Source organism: Marmota marmota, unplaced genomic scaffold (genome assembly GCF_001458135.2).
Source record: "Marmota marmota marmota unplaced genomic scaffold, marMar, whole genome shotgun sequence".
NCBI lineage: Eukaryota > Metazoa > Chordata > Mammalia > Rodentia > Sciuridae > Marmota > Marmota marmota.
The window spans coordinates 15,047,585-15,073,461 of NW_026000229.1; the positions used below are offsets into that span (position 1 = coordinate 15,047,585).

General features: G+C 42.8%; 4 protein-coding genes and 4 non-coding genes across 11 annotated transcripts in view; 6 read left to right on the plus strand and 2 right to left on the minus strand.

Moving 5' to 3' along the window:
* Zwilch (zwilch kinetochore protein) overlaps positions 1-2,145 on the minus strand; it is a 28,972-nt gene extending 26,827 nt beyond the window's left edge. The window contains exon 1 of the mRNA XM_015480508.1: positions 1,904-2,145. Coding sequence (XP_015335994.1) covers positions 1,904-1,956 — 53 coding nt within the window. The 5' untranslated portion in view covers positions 1,957-2,145. The remainder of the gene's footprint in view (positions 1-1,903) is intronic.
* Positions 2,146-2,366: 221 nt separating this feature from the next.
* Rpl4 (ribosomal protein L4) lies at positions 2,367-8,350 on the plus strand. The gene is made up of 10 exons (XM_015480510.2): positions 2,367-2,507; positions 3,723-3,894; positions 4,085-4,191; positions 4,676-4,814; positions 5,181-5,305; positions 6,267-6,396; positions 6,660-6,816; positions 7,645-7,728; positions 7,828-7,948; positions 8,027-8,350. The coding sequence occupies exons 1-10, from the start codon at positions 2,505-2,507 to the stop codon at positions 8,261-8,263; spliced, it is 1,275 nt and encodes a 424-aa protein (XP_015335996.1). The 5' UTR covers positions 2,367-2,504; the 3' UTR covers positions 8,264-8,350.
* LOC125613400 lies at positions 3,941-4,012 on the plus strand. The gene has a single exon (XR_007343980.1). It is a non-coding gene; the product is annotated as a small nucleolar RNA SNORD18 (small nucleolar RNA).
* Positions 4,381-4,479, plus strand: LOC125613415. The gene has a single exon (XR_007343990.1). It is a non-coding gene; the product is annotated as a small nucleolar RNA SNORD16 (small nucleolar RNA).
* Positions 5,017-5,088, plus strand: LOC125613481. The gene has a single exon (XR_007344043.1). It is a non-coding gene; the product is annotated as a small nucleolar RNA SNORD18 (small nucleolar RNA).
* Positions 6,454-6,523, plus strand: LOC125613482. Its single transcript, XR_007344044.1, has one exon. It is a non-coding gene; the product is annotated as a small nucleolar RNA SNORD18 (small nucleolar RNA).
* Positions 8,351-9,781: 1,431 nt separating the features above from the next.
* Snapc5 (small nuclear RNA activating complex polypeptide 5) lies at positions 9,782-25,864 on the plus strand. 3 transcript variants are annotated; one of them, XR_007343885.1, is made up of 4 exons: positions 9,799-9,974; positions 12,011-12,103; positions 13,094-13,822; positions 25,854-25,864. XR_007343885.1 is itself a non-coding variant. In XM_048793319.1 (3 exons), the coding sequence occupies exons 1-3, from the start codon at positions 9,885-9,887 to the stop codon at positions 16,071-16,073; spliced, it is 258 nt and encodes an 85-aa protein (XP_048649276.1). In that variant the 5' UTR covers positions 9,782-9,884; the 3' UTR covers positions 16,074-16,654. The 3 variants fall into 3 exon arrangements, 2 of the variants coding, with proteins under 2 accessions (XP_048649276.1, XP_015335997.1); XM_048793319.1 differs by lacking the exons at positions 13,094-13,822; positions 25,854-25,864 and adding an exon at positions 15,999-16,654 and having other exon boundaries at positions 9,782-9,974; XM_015480511.2 differs by lacking the exon at positions 25,854-25,864 and having other exon boundaries at positions 13,094-13,989.
* Positions 16,277-25,877, minus strand: part of Map2k1 (mitogen-activated protein kinase kinase 1) — a 65,243-nt gene continuing 55,642 nt past the window's right edge. For both annotated transcript variants that reach the window (XM_015480512.2, XM_048793318.1), the window contains exons 7-11: positions 23,845-24,046; positions 21,917-21,981; positions 18,556-18,617; positions 18,003-18,048; positions 16,277-17,303 (exon numbers count right to left, since the gene is read on the minus strand). In XM_015480512.2, the coding sequence (XP_015335998.2) occupies positions 17,190-17,303; positions 18,003-18,048; positions 18,556-18,617; positions 21,917-21,981; positions 23,845-24,046 (489 nt within the window). In that variant the 3' untranslated portion in view covers positions 16,277-17,189. The remainder of the gene's footprint in view (positions 17,304-18,002; positions 18,049-18,555; positions 18,618-21,916; positions 21,982-23,844; positions 24,047-25,877) is intronic.

Genomic DNA, 25,877 nt, shown 5'->3' on the forward strand with positions numbered 1-25,877 from the left:
ATTTTAAGCCAGGCAGTCTTGCTAGATGCTAGGGATGTTAAATACAGTCTTAGCCAGGTAAGGTGGTAAACACCTATAATCCCAGAAACACAGGAGGCAGGAGGATGTCAAGTTCAAGGCCAGCCTCTGCAATTTAGTAAGACCTTGTATCAAAAATAAAATTAAAAGGATTGAGGATATAGCTTGGTGGTAGAGCACTATTGGGTTCAATCCCCAGCATGGGGTGGAGGCAGAGAGAACAGAGTCTTGACTGGAGTCCAAAGAGTAAATCAAGAGCTAGCTACAGGGTCATGAGTGCTCTGTCAGAGGCAAGTACTGTACAAGAAGCTGTGGTGGAGATTTAGCTAGGGCTTGAACTTTATCTGAAAGCCCAGGGGAATTTACTGAAAGATTTAAATGAGAAATATAACTTGGAGTCCAGGAAAATAGCTGTGAATAACTTACAGCACTTCAGAGAAGTCATAGTGGCCTCAACAGGAGTGAAGCAAAGATAAAAGGACAGCCTAGATGAGGTGGGAGTAGGGGACAGTGGAAAGAGAAGGAAGTTGGGGTCTTGGATTTAGAACTCTTTTAATTCAGAGACTGAATTCAAGAGTGGAGCTAGGTTCAGTGGCATACCTCTGTAATGCCAGCAACTCAAGAGGCTGAGACAGGAGGATTGAAAGTTCTGGGCCAGTCTCAGTAATTTAGTGAGACCCTGTCTTAAAACAAAGCTAAAAGGGCTGAGAATGCTGCTCAGTGTACAGTGCCCCTGGGTTCAATCCCCAGTATATTCTACAAAAATCAATCAATCAATCAGAAGAAAAACATCAGGTTAAGTGGAAAGATTAATTCAGTCTTCAAGTATTGACTTTGAGACTCCACATAAAAATTTCCATTAGGAAGCTGGATATAGAGGAACAAGAGAAGAGACAGAAACTTTTGGTGCTTACAAGTGAAGAAAAAAACTAATAACACTCATTAAATATTTGGGAAGTATAAAGGGCTTAAGTTTTATCATAGAACAACCACAGAATGAAGTACTGTATACTTCCAGACACTGGAGTAAGACCGGGGCAGAATGTGGGAGCAAGTAAACGATCAGATAGATACATACATTCTCACACTGAAAGATATCCAAGACATTGTTAGTTTCTTTTAAAATGCTAGTGTTCATCATAATGTAAAGCATTACTGCAGAGGGGAAAAGCAGTAAAGACCATGAAAAATTATAGCATTTAAAGAATAATGAATTTGTAAAAAAGGCAAATTCTGTGGCCCCCACTTCAGACCTAATAAGTGAGAAACCCTGGAGGTGGAACCTAGCAATCTGTGTTTTGAGAATCCTCCAGGTGATTCTGATACACACGCAAATTTCCGACCCACTGAATTAGACTTTAATGTATGGTGAAGAACTTAATAGAATCCCTTTGGTTGTAATACTTAACTATAAGAACAAAATGAAGTCGTGGAGCAGTGAAAAAAAAGGTGCTTTTAAAATCAACACCTCATGCCGTTATCATTAAAAGTGTAGATCATACGGTAACCACTTTGAACACACTATAACAATCCGTTTCACTTTTAGCAAGGCTTTCAACAGGTGAAGGATGGCGACATCCAGTTTTCCATATCCTGGGAGATGCCTCTCCTTAAGTAATCACAAGCGTGCGCAAAAACAGAATAAATAAGTTGCCTCCTAAATATGTGTCACCTTCTGCCTATTTTGATAACGTGCAGATATTTTCTCCTAGGACCACAGGCAGGGCCCCCACTCTGGAGCAGGAGGCCGGTCTCTTCCCCAGCAAAGCAGGCCAAGCGCTCATTCTCAAGGTGCAGTAAAAAGCTTGGGGCGGGATCTAGATACCTAGAGAGTATCTAGAAATGCTGTTCCTATATCCAGCTATCGGTATAAACTACGACTCACTGAAGAAGGCGAGCGTAAAACTCCTCAGCTCCTCGGCTCACTTGCGCCCACATTCTGCCCCGGTCTTACTCCCGACTCCGGAACCGCCAAACTGAACTGCGCGCCCGGACGCAGACGTCAGAAGCCGTAACCCCGCCCCGCCGGGACTACTTTTACTAGTTGGAAACCAACTCCTTTTGTTCGTATAATTAAACTTTGTTTATAGAGCACCCAGTGAAATTTCTTGTTACAATAGTTTTCTATTCCCGTCAGAAATTTTTTTTTAAATAAATATAGTGGTTGCAGAGAAAGACTCCTCCTCTCGCGAGATTGGTCACGCCCTCTTAAGAATTATTCCGCTAAAAGGAGTCCCTCCTTTCTAAGCAAGTTTTCTAAGATTTGGAAACATAGATCCCATGCTTTGATACATATAAAAAATAATACGCTGTTTTTTTTAATTTACTTAATATAGTAGAGAGATATTTTGTGCCTGCGTTTGTTCTGTGGCGGGGCAGTATGTGAACAAGCTGAAGGTTACATATAGAGTAAGGAGTTCTAAGTACTTCCTTTTCCTGTGGGAGCAGCTGGGGCGAGAGGAGCGTGGCCCTCTCCTGTCCCGGCAATGGTGAGTGGAAATCTTCTTACCTGGACTTTCGCCTGCCCGGAGCGAGAAGGGAGTGACGAGGGTTCAGAAAACAAAATATGCAGGGGAGGAATCGAGGATGAGAGTTCCAAAAGCGTCTGTTTTCGGGGAGAACTGGGTTGTATGGCAACCCGGCAGCCATCTTAGGCAACGTGGGCGGCTGGGCACTAGGGCGCGCCTGGAAGCTCCTCGGTCGTTCTCAACGAACTTTTGGATTCTAGCTGCTTTTGGATCCTGGAAAACTAGAGTTCTGTTGAGAATGGGAGCTCTGGGCGCCTGAGAAGGTGGGTGGTAAGGACAGGTTTGTGCCTTATATCTAAATGTGCTCTCTAGCTAGGTATATTTCCATCTTTTAAGGAACTTTGTTAAAGAGGGGAAAACTTGTATTAGGTCCTTTTTCCTGAATGCCCAGTATTGAGATGATTTCTGTAAAAAGCTTTGAGACTCAATTAAGATTCGTTGCTGTATTTGACACCGTCTAATGTTTAAACTTTAGCAAACTCACGGTATGACTAACGTTGGGTGTCCACTATGTTTCAAATACCATGCTTGTGTGCTATGTAACGTACTGGAGTTTGTGAACAAGACAGACAACACTATGCATGGATTGCAGTTGACTTGGACTGAAAACATAGTAATATTCAATTGTAAGTGCCTTTGACATAGGAAATTGGAGAGGATGTAATATCAACTTAAAACAGTGATTGGAGAAGGTGACCTCATAACTTAGTGGTCCAGCACTTGTGCAAGGCCCAGTGCTGAACCCCAAAACTGGAAAGAACTAAAGGTGGGCCAATATCTGGAAGAGAGGAGATTGTATAAGCCATCCTTAAGACGCTACTACTTCCAGTGAAAAGTTTTTAGGAAAGATGAAGGAAAAGTACCTGACAAGTTTTTACTAGCAAGCTTTGGAAGAGGTGAGGGGGAGCAGCAGAAATGAAAGGTTGGATGAGTTCAGAAAGTTTAGGTGGTGAAATTAAACTGCATTTTCAACCCTTGAAAATTGTGGAGCTTGGGACAGGCCTAAGAACTTATTGAAGTGTTAATAATTTGATATTGTTTGAGGCTTTATATGGTATCTAAGCCTTAAGCAATGTCTGCCTCACAAAACTGAGCTCTTATGTAACTGGTAGTTTGCTGTTGGCATATGAGAAGAGTTCACCTCTAATGTTGCTTGTCAATTTTTTTTCCCCCAAGGCGTGTGCCCGACCCCTGATATCTGTGTACTCTGAAAAGGGGGAGTCATCTGGCAAAAATGTCACTTTGCCTGCTGTGTTCAAGGCCCCAATTCGACCAGATATTGTGAACTTTGTTCATACCAACTTGCGTAAAAACAACAGACAGCCCTATGCTGTCAGTGAATTGGCAGGTATGGATTCATGTTTTCTCTGGGTTGGTATTTTAAGGTTGCTTTACAGTAGTGATGAAATTCTACTTCATTGGTCCGTGTTTCTGAACCACATGATTTTCTTGGATATTCTGATGCTGTTTGTTGCCATGCACAAGTCAAATAGATTGGTTATGTCTGGGTAGCTAAAATTGAATTTCTTCCCATTTAGGTCATCAAACCAGTGCTGAGTCTTGGGGTACTGGTAGAGCTGTGGCTCGAATCCCCAGAGTTCGAGGTGGTGGGACTCACCGTTCTGGCCAGGGTGCCTTTGGAAATGTATCCTTTTACTACCTACATTGGTCAGTTTGTGGAATCTAGCAGAGTGTGCCCGGTTTATACACATTAAATGTATTTTGAACTCTTTATGTCTAAAATATTAAGTGTTCAAGTTATCTGTTGCTTGAGACACATGTGAAATTAAAATTATTCTTCTAGAGAAAAGGCTTCACACAGGGAGGTTTCTCTTGCAATGATGTCGTAATTTGCGTCTTACTCTGTTCTCAGCGACAGTTGCCTGCTGTCAGTAAGCTGTTACAGAAGGTTGACGAAAATTGTTACTGAGCAAGACATAACCATTTCCTAATGAGTAATTTTAAGAAGTGTTATTTTTTAATATTTATTTTTTAGTTGTAGTTGGACACAATATTTTATTTATGTGGTGCTGAGGATCAAACCCAGGGCCTCACACATCCTAGGCAAGTGCTCTATCGCTGAGCCACAACCCAGCCCCAAGAAGTGTTATTCTTAACTAAGGAAATAGATGTGTAGAGGAGGCCGCATGTTCGCACCAACCAAAACATGGCGTCGTTGGCACCGGAGAGTGAACACAACCCAAAAGCGATATGCCATCTGCTCTGCCTTGGCTGCCTCAGCCTTACCAGCACTGGTCATGTCTAAAGGTTTGTAATATTTTGTTATAATTTGCCTGTGTTCATCCTAGAGTGTCTAAATTTCCCTTTATTAAGAATAGGTTTTGAATACTTCTAAATAACAAGTTGGTGATCTAACAATAGCTATGTAACTGGAAATTCTTCAAATAGTAATTATATAATTAGAAAGCTTTTCATATCACATCATCTCCCTCGTGCACATTTTTACTTGTCAAAATGATGAGATTCCACTTAATTGGTCCGTGTTTCTGAAACAAATGATATTTGTGGAAATTCTGATTTGGCAAATTGTGTACCATGTTGCTTTTGTAAGTTATATAAAATCTTTTTCAAAGAATTCAGGTAACCAGATAAGTATTGAATTGGTTTTGTCAGGTCATCGAATTGAGGAAGTTCCTGAACTCCCTTTGGTGGTGGAAGATAAAGTTGAAGGTTACAAGAAGACCAAGGAGGCTGTTTTGCTTCTTAAGAAGCTTAAAGCCTGGAATGATATCAAAAAGGTAGGCTTAGCTGGGTGCCATGGCGCCTGCCTGTAACCCCAGCAGCTAGTGAGGCTGAGACAAGTAGAATCACAAGTTCAAAGGGCCAGCCTCAGGGATTTATCAATGCCCTGTCTCTAAAAAAATACATTTAAAAAGGATTGGGGGTGTGGCTCAGTTGTTAAGTTCCCCTGGGTTCAATCCCCAGTACCAAAAAAAAAAAAAGGTAGGCTTAATGTGCATATTTACAGTTTGGTGGGTTTTGTTTGTAAGTTGTACATGGACACAATACCTTCATCTTATTCATTTATTTCTATGTGGTTGTAAGGATCGAACCCAGTGCCTCACCACATGCAAGGCATGTACTCTACTACTGAGCTCGAACCATAAGTCCCAGTTTGGTGGTTCTTGATGTATAGAAATTTGTCAGATCTTGATTTTCTTTTTTTTTTTTTTAAGCATTTTTTAAAAATATTTATTTCTTGGTTGTACACAATACCTTTATTTTCATGTGGTGCTGAGGATAGAACCCAGGGCCTTGCACATGCTAGGCCAGCGCTCTACGGCTGAGCCACAACCCCAGCCCCAGATTCTTGATTTTCAAGAGGAAAACTGGGAAAGATAGGACAGTCAACCCTTAGTATCCATTGGGAATTGATTGCAGGACCATCCTTGTCTCCATAATAAGATCCATTAATGCCCAGGCTCACAAAGTGAGGTACTATAGTATTTCCATATAACCCATACACATCATCTTTAAAAATTATTTTTACCTAATATAATGTAGATGCTACGTAAATAGTTCTGCATTATATTATCTAGGGAATAATTACTAGGAAAGACGTATACACAGTATAGATGCAATACTTTGTCAGAATGGTGTCTGAGGAAGCAAGTACTTAACTGTGAAGATCCAGGACAGATCTATACCTTAATAATTAGTACTTCATTTACCTTAATACTGAAATTGCTCATTTTGTAGGTCTATGCTTCTCAACGAATGAGAGCTGGCAAAGGCAAAATGAGAAACCGTCGTCGTATCCAGCGCAGGGGCCCCTGTATCATCTATAATGAAGACAATGGTATCATCAAGGCCTTCAGAAACATTCCTGGTAATCCTTACAGTGTTTTTGTTTTGATTACCCACACTTTGCATCCTTGTTCAGCTTTGATTATGATGAAATTCCACTTTATGGTCCGTGTTTCTGAAATAAATGATTTTGTGGAAATTCTGATTCTTAGCTGAATGAATTGTACTATCGATGGTTGAAACTTTGTAAAATTGAGAAGATAGTTCTCGGGTTCCTGGTGAAGCCATAAAGATTGTTTATATTATGTTGAAAATGCCTTTCTAATTCTCCTTTCCCTTTAAAAGGAATTACTCTACTTAATGTAAGCAAACTGAACATTTTGAAACTTGCTCCTGGTGGGCATGTGGGGCGTTTCTGCATTTGGACTGAAAGTGCTTTTCGGAAGTTAGATGAACTATATGGCACTTGGCGTAAGGCTGCTTCCCTCAAGAGTAACTATAAGTGAGTGCTTTTTTATATTTAAATACTGAATGTAGATTTAAACTGAAGATGAACTTCAGCACCTTTATTTTTAACCATTTATCTCTATGCACATTAGCATTCAGAATTGGTTAGCATAGTTTTCATGGGTTTTTAATATTTATTTTTTAGTTGGACACAATATATTTATTTATTTTTATGTGATAATGAGGATTAAACCCAGCTCCTCGCATATGCTAGGCAAGCACTCTACTGCTGAGCCACAACCCCAGCCCCTCATGGGATTTCTTTTTTGGTTTTGTTTTGGTAGTATTACCAAGCACTCATCACTAAGTTAAATCACCCCTTTTTTTCATTGTGAGACAGGATCTTTCTAAGCTGCACAGGCTGGTTTCAAACTGCTGCAGCCTTGAATTAAAGGCATGTGTCACCACACCTAGCTGCATACTTTGTATAAATAATGGGTTTTATTTGGCTGACATTTCCCTTTATGTGCAAACAGTATGCTGGAATGGTAAATACTTCTTTGGCCAGTGCTTCTGAAGATAGTTTAGTGGAAATTTTTACTGAGTTCTGGAGAGAGAAATGGTTAAAAATAGAGATGTTGTTGGGCTGGGGTTGTAGCTCAGTGGTGGAACACTTGGCCTAGCATGTGTGAGGCCCTGGGTTTGAGTCTCTGCACCACATATAAATAAATAAAAGTAAAGGTCCATTGAGGACTAAAAAACTATTTTTTTTAAATAAAAGAATTGCCATTTAAAAAAATAATAAAATAAAGGTGTTGAAGTTTATCATCCTTAGTCGGTTACTTGAGAATTTAGGTATCCATTGTTAATCATTTTCCTTCAGCCTCCCTATGCACAAGATGATCAATACAGACTTGAGCAGAATCTTGAAGAGCCCAGAAATTCAAAGAGCTCTCAGGGCACCACGGTAAAGTTCTGATGTTTATAGTATCATTCTTTCTGCCAAATTATTATTTCAAAAATATGAGTAATGTAAGTAAATTAATAAGTGTCTACCTTTTCATAGTAAAAAGATTCATCGCAGAGTCCTGAAGAAGAATCCATTGAAAAACCTGAGAATCATGTTGAAGCTAAACCCATATGCAAAGACTATGCGCCGGAATACCATTCTTCGCCAGGCCAAGAATGTAAGTGATCCGTTTGTTTTTACTAATAATGTGGAGTTTTTTTAAAAAACTTAGATTTTTTTACTTAATTTATTGCAGCACAAACTCCGGGTGGATAAAGCAGCAGCAGCTGCAGCCGCAGCTAAATCAGATAAGAAAGATCAGAAGGGGGCTGCAGGCAAGAAGCCTGTGGTGAAGAAGCAGGGAAAGAAGGCTGTTGGTGTTAAGCAGAAGAAGCCTGTGGGGAAGAAGGCTGCACCTTCCAAGAAACCAACAGCTGAAAAGAAACCAGCAGAGAAGAAACCTGCTACAGAAGAGAAAAAGTCTGCTGCATAAACTCTAAAATCTGTTTTATTCCATAAGTTTAAATAATTTTGGACAGTTTATTTTGAATAAAGAGCTGATCAAAGATGCAGTGACAAACATGTTTTGTTGGGTCTGTTTAGTAAAACTTCACTGGTCTTAAGAAAAAAATTTTTTAGTTGTAAGTGGACACAGTATCTTATTTCATTTTTATGTGGTGCTGAGAATGCAACCCAGTGCTTTATGCCTGTACAACTGAGTCATAACCCCAACCTTCACTGAGTGGTCTTTGAAAAGTAGCACTTTGTTATTCCTAATTCCAGTCTTTAATTTGGCCCCTATTATAGTCTGGTATAATGGAGATTTGGATTTACATTTAGACCATGCATTTGAGTGGAATAGTAATTTCTAAGAGCTTGATGTGGCAATTCCATTTTATAAATCACTAGAAAAGCAGATGTTAGAAATGTGCCTCACACACAACCTTATGAGGTCATGGTTGCCTGTAATCCCAGCAGCTCAGGAGGCTGAGGCAGCCTCTGCAACCTAGACCATCTCCAAGTTTAAAAAGGGGGGGGGGCTGGGGATGTGGCTTGGTGGGTAAGCACTCCTTAGTTAAGTCCCTTGTACCCCCCAAGAAAAGTATTTGCTTCCCCAAAAGGGCTGGATGTGAGTTAAATTCCATAGAAATTTAACATTTTGAGCAACCACAAGAGGGCACAGTTGTTTTAATACAATGTTGGAAGTAACCAGTGAATTTGGTTACCTCTGGAAAGTGCTTCTGTTAGCTTACAATGATGGAAGTTGTTGGCACTTGTCACCCATAATTTAAAAAGATTCTAGAGGGTTTTTTTTTTTTGGAACCATGTGCATGTATTAGTGCATAGATGTGTTAACCAAACATAGATAAACAAGGTCGTTTTGTATCTGGATGGTTGGCGAAGGTTCACAGCCACTTAGATCTGGTTCCTGGGCCAACTGTTGGTTCTTGGTAGACAAAATGGTGTATATCATTGCGTTTTGTCCTCACAGCTTCATCTTCATGCTCTTTAGCTCCTTAAGTAGCAGTCTGTCCCCTGTAGAGTCCACTAGGAATTAACAATATGGTTCAAGTACCACAGCTTGTAGAAACGGGTGATTTTGATCCCTTCCTTGGTACTCAACTGGAAGCTTGTGGAGTCAAACAGCTGCTTGGGCCAGGGGTTGTAGTCGCCTAGCCTGCACGAAGCCCTGGGCTCTACCCAAGACAGCGGGAGGGTGGGGGTGGGGGTTGAAGCACCACGTTGGAAGTGTTCCGCAGCTAGTACTGCTCTCCTGAATTATTACAGTTTGGCCACTTAGTGTGAGGAAATGCACTACCGGGGTTGAAAAACCTGTCCAAACTCAAGACTTATTTTCAGGTTCTTTTGTCCTATGCTTTAGAAATCTTGATCATTATTCATGCGTCCAAATGTCTCCTAGAAAGCCAAGCCCTTCACGTAGCTCACCACCCATTGAGTAACCGGGCGACTGCACGCGCCAGAAGGAGGAGACCTGCTATGCGCTTCCGATTTGTCTTCAAGCCCCGCCCCCTATGTTTCCGGGAATTGGCGATGGCGTCATCACCGAGCGCCAGGCTGACAGAGCGTGGAACTTGGCGTTGTGACGAGCGGAGATGCTGAGCCGGCTTCAGGAGCTGCGCAAAGAGGAGGAGACGTTGCTGCGACTGAAGGCGGCCCTGCACGACCAGCTGAACCGCCTCAAGGTGACCCCACCGCCCCACCATTTCGCCTGCGTGACATCTCCCCGAGCTCAGCCCTTTGAGGAGCCTGCCTCTGCCGTCGATTGTCCTGGTCCTCATCCGTCCGTCGTGGCGCGGACCTAGCAGGTTACAAACTCGTGTAGCTGAAACACCTGGCAAGCGAGCTTTCGAATATTAGGCCCCACATCTCTAAATCTTGACCCTGCTGGTCTCGACTGAGACTCAAGAATCCGTTTGGCAATGTAGCCCCCCAACCCCATCTCTGCCCTCGCCCCGCGTCAGTGCTGATGGCCCACACGTCACACGCTGAGGACGTGTCCTCTTCTCCAAAGCTCATTTAGTCTTCCTACCCATCCATCTCTTCCTGAACCCTCTCCTGAGCCAGTTTACTAGTTTGTACGGATTGTTGAAATGGCTTTAGTATTGCAAACCAAGAATAGACCTTTGAGATATCCCATGGTGTGAAAGATATTAAGCCCTGGGAGAGGGACTGGTCCCAAAGCTCAGAATTCCCAGTAGTTCTTGGAGCTGTTAATGACTCCATGAATTTGAAGGTTGGTGATTCATGCTTGTTTACGTCACTTTCCAGACCTGTGGATAATTCAGCCCTTGTGAGATGATCATGCTAATCCCTATTCAACTGTCTTATTTAGGTCTTGAAGTCCAAATGACATGAGGATTAAAAAGCCCTTTATAAACTGAAAAGCGTTTTACAATTTTGACTTAGCAAAACAATAAGCATTTTCCTCCAGGGTAATTATAATGACCCACAGTTATGTCTATACTGCAACAGTACCCCTACAAGTACCTAGTGATAGTGTGGATGATGGTCCCCAAAACCCAGATTCCCTCATGGTTCAAGAAACACTTCGATTTTCTTTTCCCCCTATCTTTGCTTTCTCATTACTGAGTAGACAAGCTCAGGTGTGAAGACTCCACCTTCTGTGGAGTCGGGTGTTACCTGGTCTTTTGTGTGTGTGTGTGTGGGGGGGGGGTGTACTGGAGATTGAACTCTACCACTGAACTACACTCTCAGCCCTTTTCATTTTTTATTTTGAGACAGGGTCTTGATAAATTGCACAGGCTGACTTCCACATCTGATTCAGTGATACACTTGTGTTTTCTTCCATAACTGCTAGTTCTTGGTGAATGAAAACCATAATTGAGCCAGAACACTTGTACTGCCCACTGTGCAATGTATGCCTATAATCCCAGTGTTATTGGCAACCAGGCCAGGGAACCTGTCTGGATCCCAGCTAGCTGGATTCAGCTGCCTATGCACATAAGAAAAAGGTAAACAGTGGCTAAGGTTTGATCAAATTGTATAAAGTTCATTTTTTCTTTTTCCATTGTTTGCCTATTTTTTAATGCAGGTGGGAGGCTAGATATAACCAGTCAGAATCCAGGTAGGTTCCTTGGCTGTGCTGCCAATAACACCAGTAACTTGGAACACAGGAGGATCAAAAGCTCAAGGCTGGACAACTTTGATATCGTGTCTCAAAAAAGGGTGGTGGTGGTGGTGGTGGTGGTGAGGAGGGATGGAGGCTGGGGATGTAGCTCAGTGGTAGAGTGCTTGGCTAGAATGTGGGAAGCTCTGGGTTCAATCCCTAGTAAAATACACACGACACACATACACATATACACAAAACCCACCTGTACAGTCCAAAGGGAAGAAGGTGGAATTTATTCCTCTCTTTAAAAGTCAGGGAAAACAGCTGTTCATGATGCTGAGGCAGGATCACAAGTTAAAGGCCAGCTTGAGCAAATGGGTAAGAACCTGTCTCTGAATTTAAAGTGTTGAGGATGTTGGGTGAATAATAGAGTGCCTACCTTGCTCAGTGCTCTGGGATCAATCCCCAGTACTGCAAAAAAGCAAAAATAAAAGGCATGAAAAGCCTGGGGTTGATCAGTAGTAGATCACTTGCCTTGCATGCATGAGGCACTGGGTTCGATCCTCAGCACCACATAAAAATAAAGATATGTGTCCATCTACAACTAAAAAAAATGGTAATGAAATATCCTCAACTCTTCTTTTCTAGGTTGAAGAATTGGCCCTCCAATCAATAATCAGTTCTAGAAAAGGGGATGAGATGCTGTCTTCTCAGCCTGGTATACCAGAACAGTCACATGATGTAAGTAAAATTAAGTACATGCACCCACACCTGCAATCGCAGCAGCTTGGTAGGCTGAGGCAGGAGAATGGCAAGTCCAAAGCCAGCCTCAGGAAAAGCAAGGTATTAAACAACTCAGTGAGACCCTGTCTGTGGCTCAGTGGTCAAGTGCCCTGACTTCAATCCCCAGTACCTCCCCCACCTCACAAAAATAAATAAAGTACAGGCAGAGAGAGTGCAGAGTTCACTATGCTCCCCTGCTGCTTGAGTGGCCAAAAATTATAAAGCATGTTGTCAAGCCCAAAGGACTTGAAGTGCTGTTGCCTTTTTTTTTTTTTTTTTTTGGTGCTGGTTCTGGAGATCAAACCGAGGGCCTTGTACATGCTAGGCAAGCACTCTGCCACTAAGCTGTATCTCCAGCCTTGGATCAGTTTCTAGTTTAAGAAGCTGGCTATTCTACATTAGTTGGCTACACTTTTGACCAATTTAGGGAGCCTACTCTCTCCTGGTCACCTGTTTGTTCTCTCTAGTTACTCGGATGAACCCTGGGGAAGTATGTAGATCTCTGTAAGGATGTGTCAAAAACAGAATGTGGCTTCAACTACAAAGTGTAATACTGAAAAATGAATTTCAATCCTCATCCTACCCTCCTCTTACCACATCCCTTCAAGGAAGTCAATAAAATCATACTCTTTCTAAATACATCAAATGTGAGCAATTCTGGATGTTGTAGTTATGTCTGCACAATTCTTAAGTTAGAACTTTCTCCCAGAACCATGTTTGTAAATGAGGTAACATTCTAGTAAATCTGGGACATTTTACTCTTACCCCATTTTGGTAACAGAAGTGAGGTAGAACTTAGAAGAACAGAATATAGCAAAGTGGCTTACCTCTTAGTCATAAATGCTAGGGGTGAATATACAATTGAGATTTGATTTTGAAACATTTTAAGAATTTGCTGTTTTGCTGCCAGTATCCTTTCTACTAATCTTTGATGTCCTTGGCTAACAGATGTTGATGCATGTAGATAATGAAGCATCGATCAATCAAACTGCACTAGAATTGAGCACAAAGAGCCATGTGATGGAAGAAGAGGAAGAGGAAGAAGAAGAATCAGATTCCTAAAGGAGGATGAGACCCAGGATTTGTTCTAAAAATTATATTTCTAAGCCTCAGACACTTCTTCAGAGAAGTCCTATGGCCTACTTGAAAGGAAAGCAAGAATCATAGGAGGAATGTGTCATTGTACAAGTGGCTTCATCAGTAATAACTCAAGTTCCAGAATGTTTTAGGAAAAGTAAAACATAGTAACAAAATCAAAGATATAATGTCTTAAAGTTGAGCAGTTTGGATGGTGCAGTGTCTATGACAGGATTAGATTTAGTAATTATGTTCAAAACAAAATTTCCTCTGAAATCCTACTTGAGAAAGTCTGGAATTTGCAAAAGGCAGAGTTTAAATACAAATTAGGCTTTCCAGTCAACAGGTCTTTCAGGAAACCCAGTTAAGAGCTGTTTATGTGCGATTGAACCCTTGTGAACAGTTAGGTCACAGTCTAGGAGAGAAAGCTAACAAGACGAAGGACGGGGCACTTGAGAGCACAAGCTGCTGCCAAGTTTCAGAGACATGGAAACACTGCCCACCTTAGACTCCTTTGTGTGGCTGTTACCACATCTAGCTTGAAACATCATTGATAAAAGATTCAGAATTAATTATAAATAACCATCAAAGAGCTTGCTGGTTTCCAGATTCAGAAGGAGAAAGCAGCATTTCCTCCTCTGAGGGAAATGGCAAGATGGCATAAAATAAGATCCATTTCTGGCCCTTAAAGAAGAAATGTCTCATTAAAGAAGATATTACTATGCTTGGGAGATTGGACTTTTATAATAAAAGAGATGACAACTGTAGAATAAGAGTTGTTGAACTTTGTATTTGAAATTGAGATTTAATTCTGCATATTGTCCCTTTTCTACTGAATAGTCACTTAATTCTATAATTTCCTCTCCAGCTAACAGCCAATGCAAACTAAGAATGTCTTCACACAGAACTTATGTAGCTGTTCCAGAAAAGAAGAGGAATATACTTTTTTTGTTGTTAATGTTTCATTGAGGTTATTTTAAGCTACTCTTATAGGAAAGAGCAGGAAGTTTAAGTGATATGTTCCTTAAAACACAGTGAAGACAGTTTTGGAACAAAATTTATCAAGGTATACATTTTTGGGGTCTGATTTAAAACATGAACAGGGTTTTTCAAGAGCTGGAAAAGTTCGCTGTGTATTCTAGCTCTACTGCTGACTGGTAACTGGTTGCTTGTTTTCACACCTCTTCGCAACTCTACTTTTACATCTGTAATGTGAGGATATTCACATCTGCTCTAGCAGTTTCACAGGTTGTTAAGATGCCAATGAGGTATCATCTAAAAACCCAACTGTTACTGGTGTCTCAGTAAAAGGAAGTTCGAGGCAAGAATCTGACTAAGAACTCAAAGCACTGACACTGGGAACATCATTCTTGAAAACAAGATCATTCTTGGTAAAAAAAAAAAAAAAAAATTACTGGAAAAAAATCTTTTGACACTAAAAATGAAATACATTTAACTGTGGATAGAGAATTAAAGCACCCCTCAAAAGAAACCACTCATGAAAGCATTTACATCTGGGTTTTATTTTTTTGATACTGAGGATGGAGCCCAGGGGGACTACCACTGAGCTACAACCCCAGCCCTTTTTTTAATTCTGAAACAAGGTTTTTCCAAGTTGTCCAGACTGGCCTTGAACTTTTGGGTCTCCTGCTTCAGCCTCCAAAGTAGCTGGGGTTACAGGTATATGCCACTGCACCTAAATCCAGGTTTTAGAAAAACCTTAAGCTATTCTTTTCTCACAAAGGATGTAGTTCGTTCATTTTAATGAGACATTCTCAATAGCCAGGCATCCTCTCCTTGTTGGCAAGACACAGGGAGTAGGTTTTAAAACTCAACTTAAGTGTTTATATGTTGAAAACATGTAAGTTAGACTGTTCTTAGAACAGCTGTTGGCCTCTTGAAAAAAAAAATTTTTTTTTTTGACTATTGTAGGCAGCAGTGTACACAACACTGACCATTTTTTTAAAATCCTGGCTATAACCCAAGCTCTGGTAGCTCCAGAGTGGAACTATCTACTTTGGGTATTACTTACCAAGTTCTCTTTAATCTAAAAATGAAATAGCCTTTTTATTTTTAGACATATACATTGGATTTGGTTTTCTATAATCTGCCCTTTCAAAGAATATAAGATTTGATGTACTGATCAGGAAGCTTCATGCGTTAAAGTTCCACATAATTAAGGAGAGGGCACCAATGACCAAAGGGGAGACATGCTTTTTTCTGTTTTTAATTTTTTGTACCAGGGATTAAACTCAGGGGTGCTTAACCACTGAGTTACATCCCCAGCCCTTTTTATTTTTTGAGACAGGGTCTCACTAAAGTTGTTTAGGGCCTCTCTTAGTTGCTGAAACTGGCCTCGAACTTGCAGGCTGCTGAGCTGTTGGGATTACAGGTGTGCACCATCACACCTGGCTCATGGCTTTAATTACACTGCCCACCTTAGACTACTTTGTGTGGCTGTTACCACATCTAATTACTGTGATTTCACTGCCACCTCACAGACATGACAAAGCTGGCATCAGGCACATTTCTCCCTTCCAGGAAGGTGGAGTTAAGTGTAAGTGGTGCAAAGATAATCCATTGCTCATTGTAACAAAAGCAGACTGACTGGCTCTGCCTGGCTAGAGACTCCAAAGCCTGCAGGGCCCTCGGGTGAGCAGGTATACCCCCAGCTCAGCTCTTTGTTAATGGAAAATGGGGAATGTTCACTGAGAAATGGCTTGTGATTTTTCTCAGACTTGTTCCCAAACCCTACCTGCTGCTTTTTCCTATGTAGAGAGAAGAGGAAAAGAAGGGATCCGTCCATAAGTCTAAAGTCAAGTGGTTGAAAGTCACAGGTAAGGTGATGTAGCAGAAGAATTAGTACAAAGATTGAAATCACAGGAAGACCCATTAGTCCAATGTCCTGAATTTGTTGTTGGTGTGATATTTCTGCCTTTTAGCCTCCTTCCTACTTTCCCCACTCCCCACAACAATGCTTGACTAAATCATTTGATTTCTTATACATTAGAGAAATTGCAAAGCCTACCACAAAAGTAGAAATACCTTTCATCCTTTAACTTGATAGTATATTTATTAGAATAAGAGACTAGATTTCTTAAACATCTGGATTAAAATGATTAAAAGGATTTTCATACTTTTTTTAGGCACTATACACGTTGTTTACAATAGCATTGGTACTTAGATTGGGGGAAGATAGAAATCTGACATATTTTAATGCCTTGATTCATTTGTGACATTCAGAGTAACTCCACCATTTTAGAAACACTAATCTAAACTTAAAGATACATATACCATTTACTACCCCACACAGTATATTTAAAAATAAATATAGAAATACAACCAGAAGTCTACAAATCAGACTGGTGAAGCCCCAGCTATCATGGCAGTGAATGGCTCTGGCTAGATTTTGATGGAAACTGCTGAATTCTACGTCAAAAGCAAAAGATGGTAATAAAATAATATGATGTACACTTTCTGGTACTCATTTTCACAGCAGCAAAGCATGCTTCACATGCACTGCCTGTGAAGGGACTTATGAGGCTCCCTCGCACTCACACTGAGAGAAGGTCCACTTGGCAGAAATGAAGGACCACCAAGTGTCAAGAATCCTGGAGATACAGGCGGCCAGCCAGTCGCAGAGCAGGAACAGCAGTGCAAATGTCAGTAAGAATGACTACCCACGGTCACCAAAGAGTCACTGTATTTCAGCTTGGCATGTGTTTTGATCAACATACACACAGACAGCCCCAAGCACAAAGCCAATCCACTTAGGGAAATAACAGTAGTAATAATAAAGACAGTAATATTAAAAATGACGACGAGTACAGTTTTGGCACATGCTGTGTTCTTCATCCTTTGTCATAAGTCAAATGCACATCTGAACAGAGACAAGCATGGGAGAGGCCCAAAAGCAACATGGCACACCACTGGGCAGAGGACTCGCTCTTTGCTGCTTCCCAAAGGATTAGACACCAGCTGCATGGGTTGGTGTGCTGGGCTGGTTAAGGCCTATGGTGGAGCAGAGCCAACCTGCAAAATCCACTTCCTCGGCATCAGATCTCTTGATAAAAGCATGAACCTGCAAGCAAGGAAACAGGGAGAGGTGTTTTAAAAACCACCAATGGAAGGAAAATCCAAGAGTCACGTCTAGCACTTGTGCCACACTTGGAGGGAGCTCCTGGCCTGCCCCTGAGCAGCAGTAGGGCCAGCTGCAGGCCCAAAGACCTGCTCCACCTGCCTCTGCCAATTATACCAATCAAGAGGCCCTGGGAAAGTCACTCACCTCCCTAGCTGCTCTTGCAGAATGAAAAGGGAATAGTGACCTTCCCTTCAAGACCTCACAGACTTGTTGGGAAAGACAAAGTCACTGGTGGAGGTGAGAGCATGTGACACTGCAAGCCACAAAAGCTATGAGGTCAAGGTGTTTCACTCTCCCTGCTGCCAAGCAAGAGGAGGCAGGTGCAGAGGTTTAACATAAAATAAGTCAGCAAGAGAAAAAGGCCCAGCCCCACGAAGGCCGCAGACTGGCCCCTTCTTTCCCTCGACTGCCTCAAGCCTTTCTTCCAATATCCCAGCTGTGAGGTGATTTCAGCCTTTTCTTTAAACTGATGGGAGGACAGAGGAGACTGGTGTTTGAGTCCCGCAGCCTCAGGCTCTCAGCTGCGCCACGGTGGTCAGGGCAGAAGCAGGGAATGGAAAGTAAATAAGTGCCAGAAAGATGACCAGGAGACCAAATTAATAAACAGGTGCTGTAAGAATCTGAAATAAATGGACTTACCATGAGTTGCTTCAAATCTGCTCTCTCTGCGGGGTTTTTTATTAAGCTGAAAGGAAAAAAGTAATGTGAAAGCTTCTGCCTGGCGCTGGTTCTGATTCAGATTGCTTCTGTTTGCATGCCTTTCCCCCTACGCACTATAGGCTCTGAGGAGGAGTGCCAGAGCCTTATTCATCTTCCTGTTCTTGGTACAATATCATGCCCACAATACGTTAATGACTTCTTGCTGAATTAAATGAAGGTCAAAAAGCAACATGCTGGGGAGGGGCTGGGGTTGTGGCTCAGTGGTAGAGCATTGGGTTTGATCCTCAGCACCACACAAAAATAACTAAATAAAGGTACTGTGTCCATCTACAAAAAAAGAGCAACATGCCAATCCATGTAGAGCAAGTGCTGGAAGCAGTCACACCACTAAGCCCTGGCCCTCCACGAGAAAGGCTATGGCAGCAGCCAGGGGGTACTCAAGAGGGGAAAGGGCAAAGCTGGAGGGCTCAGAAATGGGGTGGGAAGTCTGACAAATTCAGATACCCTTTCAAAAAACAATGAGCAAACTCACCATTTATTCACAAAATCTTGAAATTCCAGACTGAATACTCCACTGGGCAGTTTTGGAGGCGGCTGCAGACACATGTCAAGACATGAGAAATGTTAGACCCTGCTCCAGCCATCTCTTCCCATCCCATCCCTACCTCTGGGCAGTGCTGTGCTCCAGTCAAAAACAAAGCCTGCTGGGTCACCCTGTTGGACCCAATGGTCTCACACAGCACAGTTAAAATTGGGACCACATTATATTTTACTATTCATTCATCTGGTGAAAGAAAAAAAAATCAGTGAACCTCTGTGGCCTCAGTCTTTTCTTAATGAAATGAGGAGGCTGTGCCTACTAATCTCTGGAACCCTTTGAACTCTTGACATGTGGCATGGAAACATCACCAGTAATTCTAACAACAGCAGCTAGGGGGGTGTGCAAACTACCAGGCATGGATCAGGCCTGCAGGAGCAAGCTTTAAAAAGGAGGGGGGAAAAAAAAAATCCCTTCTCTGAACCCTGGGGAGGCAGAGAAAGGTTAATAAAACATTAACTAGCAGAGGGTTGGTCAACCTGGAAGAATGTTGCCTGTATACTCCAGAAATGAGGCCGCTTTTCAGGCCTCCGACACTGGCCACAGATCTTGTGTTCCCATGGCAATTGTTCAGGGCTGCACAGGTTTATGATGCTCCAGGCAGTCCAAGAAATCTAAATGCATTTATGTGACCTGTGCTGGAAACTTGTGTGTAGCTTCCTTGGAATAAGCTGACCCCAGTGCCTAGGATGTCATTGCTCTGTGGCCTAAAACCAACAGGTGATTCAAAATTAAAAATGAAACAGCTCTAGCCTTAGCTACTCTAGTGACTGAGGGAGGTCATTTGAATCCAGGAATTCAGGACAAGCCTGGGCAACATAGACCCCCACCTCAAACCGAAAAAGATAAAAACACTGACACCGCCTACCAAAAAGTCCAGCCTAGCCCTCTCCCCTGAAGGTTCTGTCAGTCTGACCTAAGGCTAACTGCAGCCCAGCTCTTGGGAACAGTGACTCAGAGCAAGCACTGCCCTGCAGGCTGTCCCTGCTGCTGAGGGGGAATGGGGGAATAGAGGTACACAGGCCAGCTTCCATTCCTTCTCTGTGGGAGGGGCCAGGCAGGATAGGAATGTGTGCCAGCAAAGGCTCCTGGGAGGTAGGGGGTGGAGGCATGGGGGTTGGGCAGGAGGTGGGGGTTGGGCAGGAGGTGGGTATTGGGAGTAGGTGGTAAAAAAGAAAGAGCACTAGGGCACTAACCGGGGAGACCTGAGCTACTTTTTTCCTCGGAGCCTCAGTTTCTTCACCTGTATGAAGAAGATAAAACCAATCTGGCCCATCTCAACAGTGCTTGGAAGAACTGAGTAGGAAAACATGGAAGAAAGCAGCACCAGTGCAAGTCCTCTCTCAATAGGACTCCCAGGAACCCAGAACCATGCAGAGCAGTGTCCCCAGCAGTAGGGGATGGATGGCTTTTTCCTGACTCCAGAAACACAACATGCTCTGGCTTCCTTAAAACCTTAAGCTGCAAGAATCAGAACCCAAACTTCTTTTCTTCATCCCACATTGCTTTAGTCTAAAGCTTTGTAGACTGCAAAAAGAGGTAAATACCCTAGTACCCTGAACCAGTGAGAGTGATTTATTAGCCTCCAGGGCAAACCATGATTTTCCCTGTTGAGTTTGTAATAGACCAGGCGACATTTTTGAGACCTCTAAGGTCTGGTTTCAGAGAATGGTAAGAAAGAAAGTATTAAGAAGGCATTCTGCTGGTTTACTGAGGAAGACAAGATAAGAATGAGGGGCTGGGGATGTGGCTCAAATAGTAGTGCGCTCGCCTGGCATGCGTCCAGCCCGGGTTCGATCCTCAGCACCACATACAAACAAAGATGTTGTGTCTGCCAAAAAACTAAAAAAATAAATATTAAAAAATTCTCTCTCTTAAAAAAAAAAAAAAGATAAGAATGAGGTGATACTATATCTGACACCACAGCTACTTCCCAAACATGCCAGAACTTGCCCCTTCAACTACCAAGGCTGTTCCTGAAGCCAGGAATGCTGGCCCTACTGTCTCCCCTAAAATCCTGTCCTGCCCACTAGCCAAGCCCCCACCTCCTGTGAGAACCTTGGTGCTCCTCACCAGCTTCCCAACACCCCAAACCCAAGTTTGATGAATGATTCTCCATATGTTCCTTCCTTGATCCTTTTGTCAATTAAACTTACTGGCATATATTTCACAAGTATATGAGTTCTTTGTGGTTAAAGTTGGCCAAAAGCAATAAGAAAATATTATCTTTAATTTCACTTAGAGAAAACCAATCTATTTTATTCCTTCCCAGACTTTATAGGCACATATATACACATATAGTTCATTAACTGATAATAGTATACATACTATTTTGTTATTTGCTGCTTTCACACAATTTATGAATATGTTCCATATCTATTTCCACATTCATTTTAATTTAATTTTCCTAGCTTTTTTTTGTACTGGGGATTGAACTCAGGTACACTTACCCACTGAGCCACATCCCCAGCCATTTTTGTATTTTATTTAGAGACAGGGTCTCCCTGAATTGCTTAGGGTCTCACTAAATTGCTGAGGCTGGCTTTGAACTTGGCATCCTCCTGCCTCAGCTTCCCAAGCCACTGGGATTACAGGCCTGCACCACTGTGCCCCATTTTTCCTAGCTTTTAAACAGCACTTACAAGCAAAAACCCTACAATGCAATTATACATACATTTGCCTTGCTTCTCCCTCCCAATTAGTTTTCAAGACTATAGATTTTATTTTCCATCTTTGTATCCCTGGCCTACTATCCCCGTCACAGTGCTTGGTATACAGTAAGTACACTAGAGAGGTTGGTGAATGAAGGCACAAGAGTATGTAAAGGAACAAGCTAAAGCCTCCTGAATCTTGGAAAGGAAGGACTCAGAGCTACAGGAAGATGGGGGGAGGGGATGGAAGTGGGGGATTGGGAACACTCCGGTAATGTTTTCAGCAGCAGGAGGCATAAACCAGAACACAAACATCCTGGAGGCCATACTGTGGGAACAACTTCCAGGTCTCCCAGGCAACTCAGCCATGGCTATTAGGGCAGGGGTAGGAGTGGGGGTTGTGGGTGGGCAGTACTGGGGATTGAACCAAGGGGCACTCAACCACTAAGTTACTTCCCCACGCTTTATTTTTTATTTGGAGACAAGGTTTCGCTAAGTTGCCCAGACTGGCCATGAACAGGCAATCCTTCTGCCTTGTCTCCCAAATAGCTGAGACACAGGTATGCGCTACCACCCAGGACAATGGGTATTTTCTTAAGGGGAGTGAATAAATTCCAAGGTCAAGGAAACCAGGCCATACTTACCTCATTGACTATGTAATCCAACAACTCAAAAATTGCCATGGGAGGTCGACTGTCCATTCCATATGCTACAATTTTACAAAAGGGAAAAAGAAAACAGTTCTCAGAAACACACAGGTGATCACTTATCAATGGGGCAAGGGGCTGGGCATGGACCCAGAACAGGGTTATGACAATAAACAGATCACTCACAGATAAGGCCTCAACAGAAGGAACTAGCAAAGCCCACAGTATAGAGTACTGATTTAACTTTCAAGCAGCCATCTTAAATGTTAACCACCATCTTTTTTTTTTTTTTTTAAAGAAAGAGAGAGGGGGGAGGGAGGGAGGGAGAGAGAAAGAGAGGTTTTTTTTTTTTTTAATATTTATTTTTTTTTAGTTTTCGGCAGACACAACATCTCTGTTTATATGTGGTGCTGAGGATCGAACCCGGGCCACACGCATGTCAGGCGAGCGCGCTACCGCTTGAGCCACATCCCCAGCCCTTAACCACCATCTTATCGGTTTTGCTTTCCTGTACTTCCTCTTACCCAAACTCCCCCACCTCCATTAGTGACCTACCCCACGGTACCATAACCCTAAGCCAATTCCAGAAGGCCAGGACCCCTTGACTCTGGAAAGCGCCATGGTGCCATCAACCTAAGCCAACCCCATGGTATTCCCCACCCGCCTAGCTCTGAGGCAAGCACTCCCAAGCCCATCCCCTAGCACCACAACTCCAACTCCAAATCCCTACCCCACAAAAGCTGAACACCCAAACATCTCAGGGCCTCTCTCCACTCTACAGAGGGATGGCCTTTATTTGTCAGCTTTGACAACTAAACCTTTGTGTGGATGTCTGGTCTCTGTCCTTCATTTCTCGCCCGCACGGCTCTCGCTTTCTCACTTTCCTTTTAGAGTCACCTGGCCAGAGTATGAGTCTGGGCTCTGCTATATCCTACATTTGTGACTTTGGGCAAATCAGGTGACCTCTGAGATAAAGTACTGAGTTACCTTTTTTTTTTTTAAATTTTTTTTTTTGGTTGTAGTTGGACATAATATCTTTATTTATTTATTTTTATGTGGTGCCAAGGATCGAACCCAGGGCCTTGCACATGCTAGGCGAGTGCTCTACCACTGAGCCACAACCCCAGCCCTGAGTTACCTTTCTTTATCCAGTAATGGTAACTGAAATAAGCTACCTCCCCAGCCCTTTTTATTTTTTAGTTTGAGACAGGGTCTAAGTTGCCAAAGCTGACCGTGACCTTGCAATCCTTCTATCTTAGCTACCCAAGTTGCTGGGATTACAGGCATGTGCCACTGTGCCATATTAAGTACAAAGTTTTGTAAAGCAGACATAGGTAATAAATACATCTGCCCATTTCTCCTCCTTTATATTATGTGAAATAATATAATGACTAAACAACTAAAGCATTTAGTTGTATGTGGTGTTGTTGATCACCTCTCTCCCACAATGCTGGGGACTGAACTCAGGCCTTTCTATATGCTAGCCAAGTGTTCTATCACTGAGCTATACTTGACTTAGCTTTAATTCTTCCTGAACCTGGGTTTCTTCTTTTCATATCCCAGAGGTACAGGCCAGCCTCAGGGGCCACGTGTATTTTAAAATGTCAATATTGTGTTATGTGAATTTTATCTCAGTAAAAACAAATCTACCAAAACTGTCTTGACTAAAAAGAAAATTAATGTATATAAACTGCTAATAAGCACAGCACCTAGAACATAGAGGTACTCAACAAATGGTGGGAAACTGTTCATGGTTATGATAATTTTCTGCTCTTACCTGAAAACCCCTGCTGCTTCCCCCTGGCCCCAGCCTGGCATCGAGACAGAGAAGCAGTGCCGGCAGAATTACAGAGAGTCTGCCCTCCAGAAACCCATTACAACAAGGGACCCCACAGTTCAAACTGGAGACACAGCAGGCCACTCACAGCTAAGGGGCCTCCCGGGTGTCCTGGGCCTGGGGGGTGTCTCAGCTGCATCTCCCTCCACCTGGCACCCAAACATCAGCTCCAGCTCCTTGGCATCTGGAGGAGGGATGGGGTACCTCCCCACTGCCATTTCCACCAGAGAGAGCCCCATGCTCCAGATGTCCGACTGCACTGAGTAATGAGTCCCCTGGAGTCTTTCTGGCTGCAGAAGAGACAGAAACAGTTATCATCAGCTAAACTAAGCACGATCCTTGGTTTGCTAATGTTTTATCTTCTTCTGTCCCTTCCTCTGGGCAGCTCACATGCTCACATCCTGTTTGAAGAGCCCCACAAACATCTTGAATCTCACCTCCCATTTGCCTCCAAATGTCATACTTAGCAAATCCTAGCTGGTTTCATGGTTCTGACCCCTCCTCACTGTATCCCTTGTAACATACACTAAGGTGACAGCATCCAACCCACTGGGCCCCAACTACCACTTCATCCTGTGGTTCCAGCTTTGTTCATTCTGGCCACTGACTTGCATATACAGGGCAGCCTCCCCCAAGCCCACCATGAGAAGCTCATCTTGTCACCTGAGTCTAAAATAGGAAGCTTGTGAAACATGGGTATGAATGAAGTAATGCCGTGGGTACAAGAAACAAAGGATCTGAGGTCAGGTCCCAACCCTGGGACTTACAAACTACGAGATGTGAACCTCAGTTTCTTCATCTATAAAATGGGGCTGGCTGCTGATGGTAAAAACAGTAACAACAACATAACAAAATACCCACCCTTTTTACTAGTGTTATTGTGGTCAAATCAAATGAAAACATGTCAGATACTGCAAAATTCTATATAAACAGTTTGATATTGGGAAATATCAATATATTTGGTGGGAAGACTCAAGGAGAAAAAAAGTATATAGTGCTACAAAAACCATTATTTTTACTAAGCATTATTTCAAGTAGTACACGATTTCAAAAATCCTACCAAAAAATCTTTATTCTGACCATAGTTCATTTATTTAGACTGAATTAACTTCTCCCATAGGATTTTTCACTAACTCTAACGCTGAACTATTTTGGAACTGACCATGTAACCACGAAAACCCAACCAGTAAACCCTGGATCAATAAGTCCCAGGGCCTATTAATTGATTTTGAACTCGAAAGCTGGCAATTGAAGGGCCCAGGGTGCCAGCTGTTTAGTTATGATCCACTTAGGGAAGAAGCGATGAGGAGACAACAGGCAAAGAGAGCAGAAGAGAGCTCACCATGGGTCATTGGAGTACAGAGGGATGGGGACATGTGTCAAGCAGTGTTGAGTGGTGTTGACAGCAGGGGAGGGGCCAGCAAGTGGGAATGAGGATAAATGCAGGAGTTGGCTTTCAATCCTGGCTTGGCAAGTTATGTAGTTGTTCTCTTAACCCCTCTAATCTAGAGTTCCTCACTACTGAAATGGGAACTATGCTCTATCCTTGATGGAACAACTGCATGGATCAAATGAGAACATTTAAGGATGTAAAAGTGCTTTGACAAAGAGCACATAAAATACTGTGCATGTTAAGGTCTCCTGGGCCTCTGAGCCCGTCTTCACAATCACTGGCTGCACTTACTTCTGCTTCTGTAAAGACCACCCACTCTGACCCAGCAGAGTTGGGTCAGCACTCACCCAGACTCATGTTCCCACCTTTCCCTTCAGTCAGCTGACATTGCCCCACTCACCCAGCCTTCCCTCAACACCTGCACATGTCAGATCCCATGCCGATGCCAAGGACAAGAGAGTCACTTACAGCCTTCCCAAGGGGAAAGAAAATGATCCTGTGTTGATGTAGCCATGGGCGTGGGACAGCCACAGCACTCTGATGGCACTGGGAGCCATCAGAGTTGTGAGCAGGAAGAAATACCCCCAAGATGGAGTGTTGAAGGAGGGAAGATCCCCAAGATGGCTAAACTAGAGCAGAGACTCCAGCCAGGAGACCGGGTGGGCTACAGTGAGAGGCAGAGGTAGAAGTTGACATGTAGTGAGGAGGGAAAGAGGCGAGATGGAGGA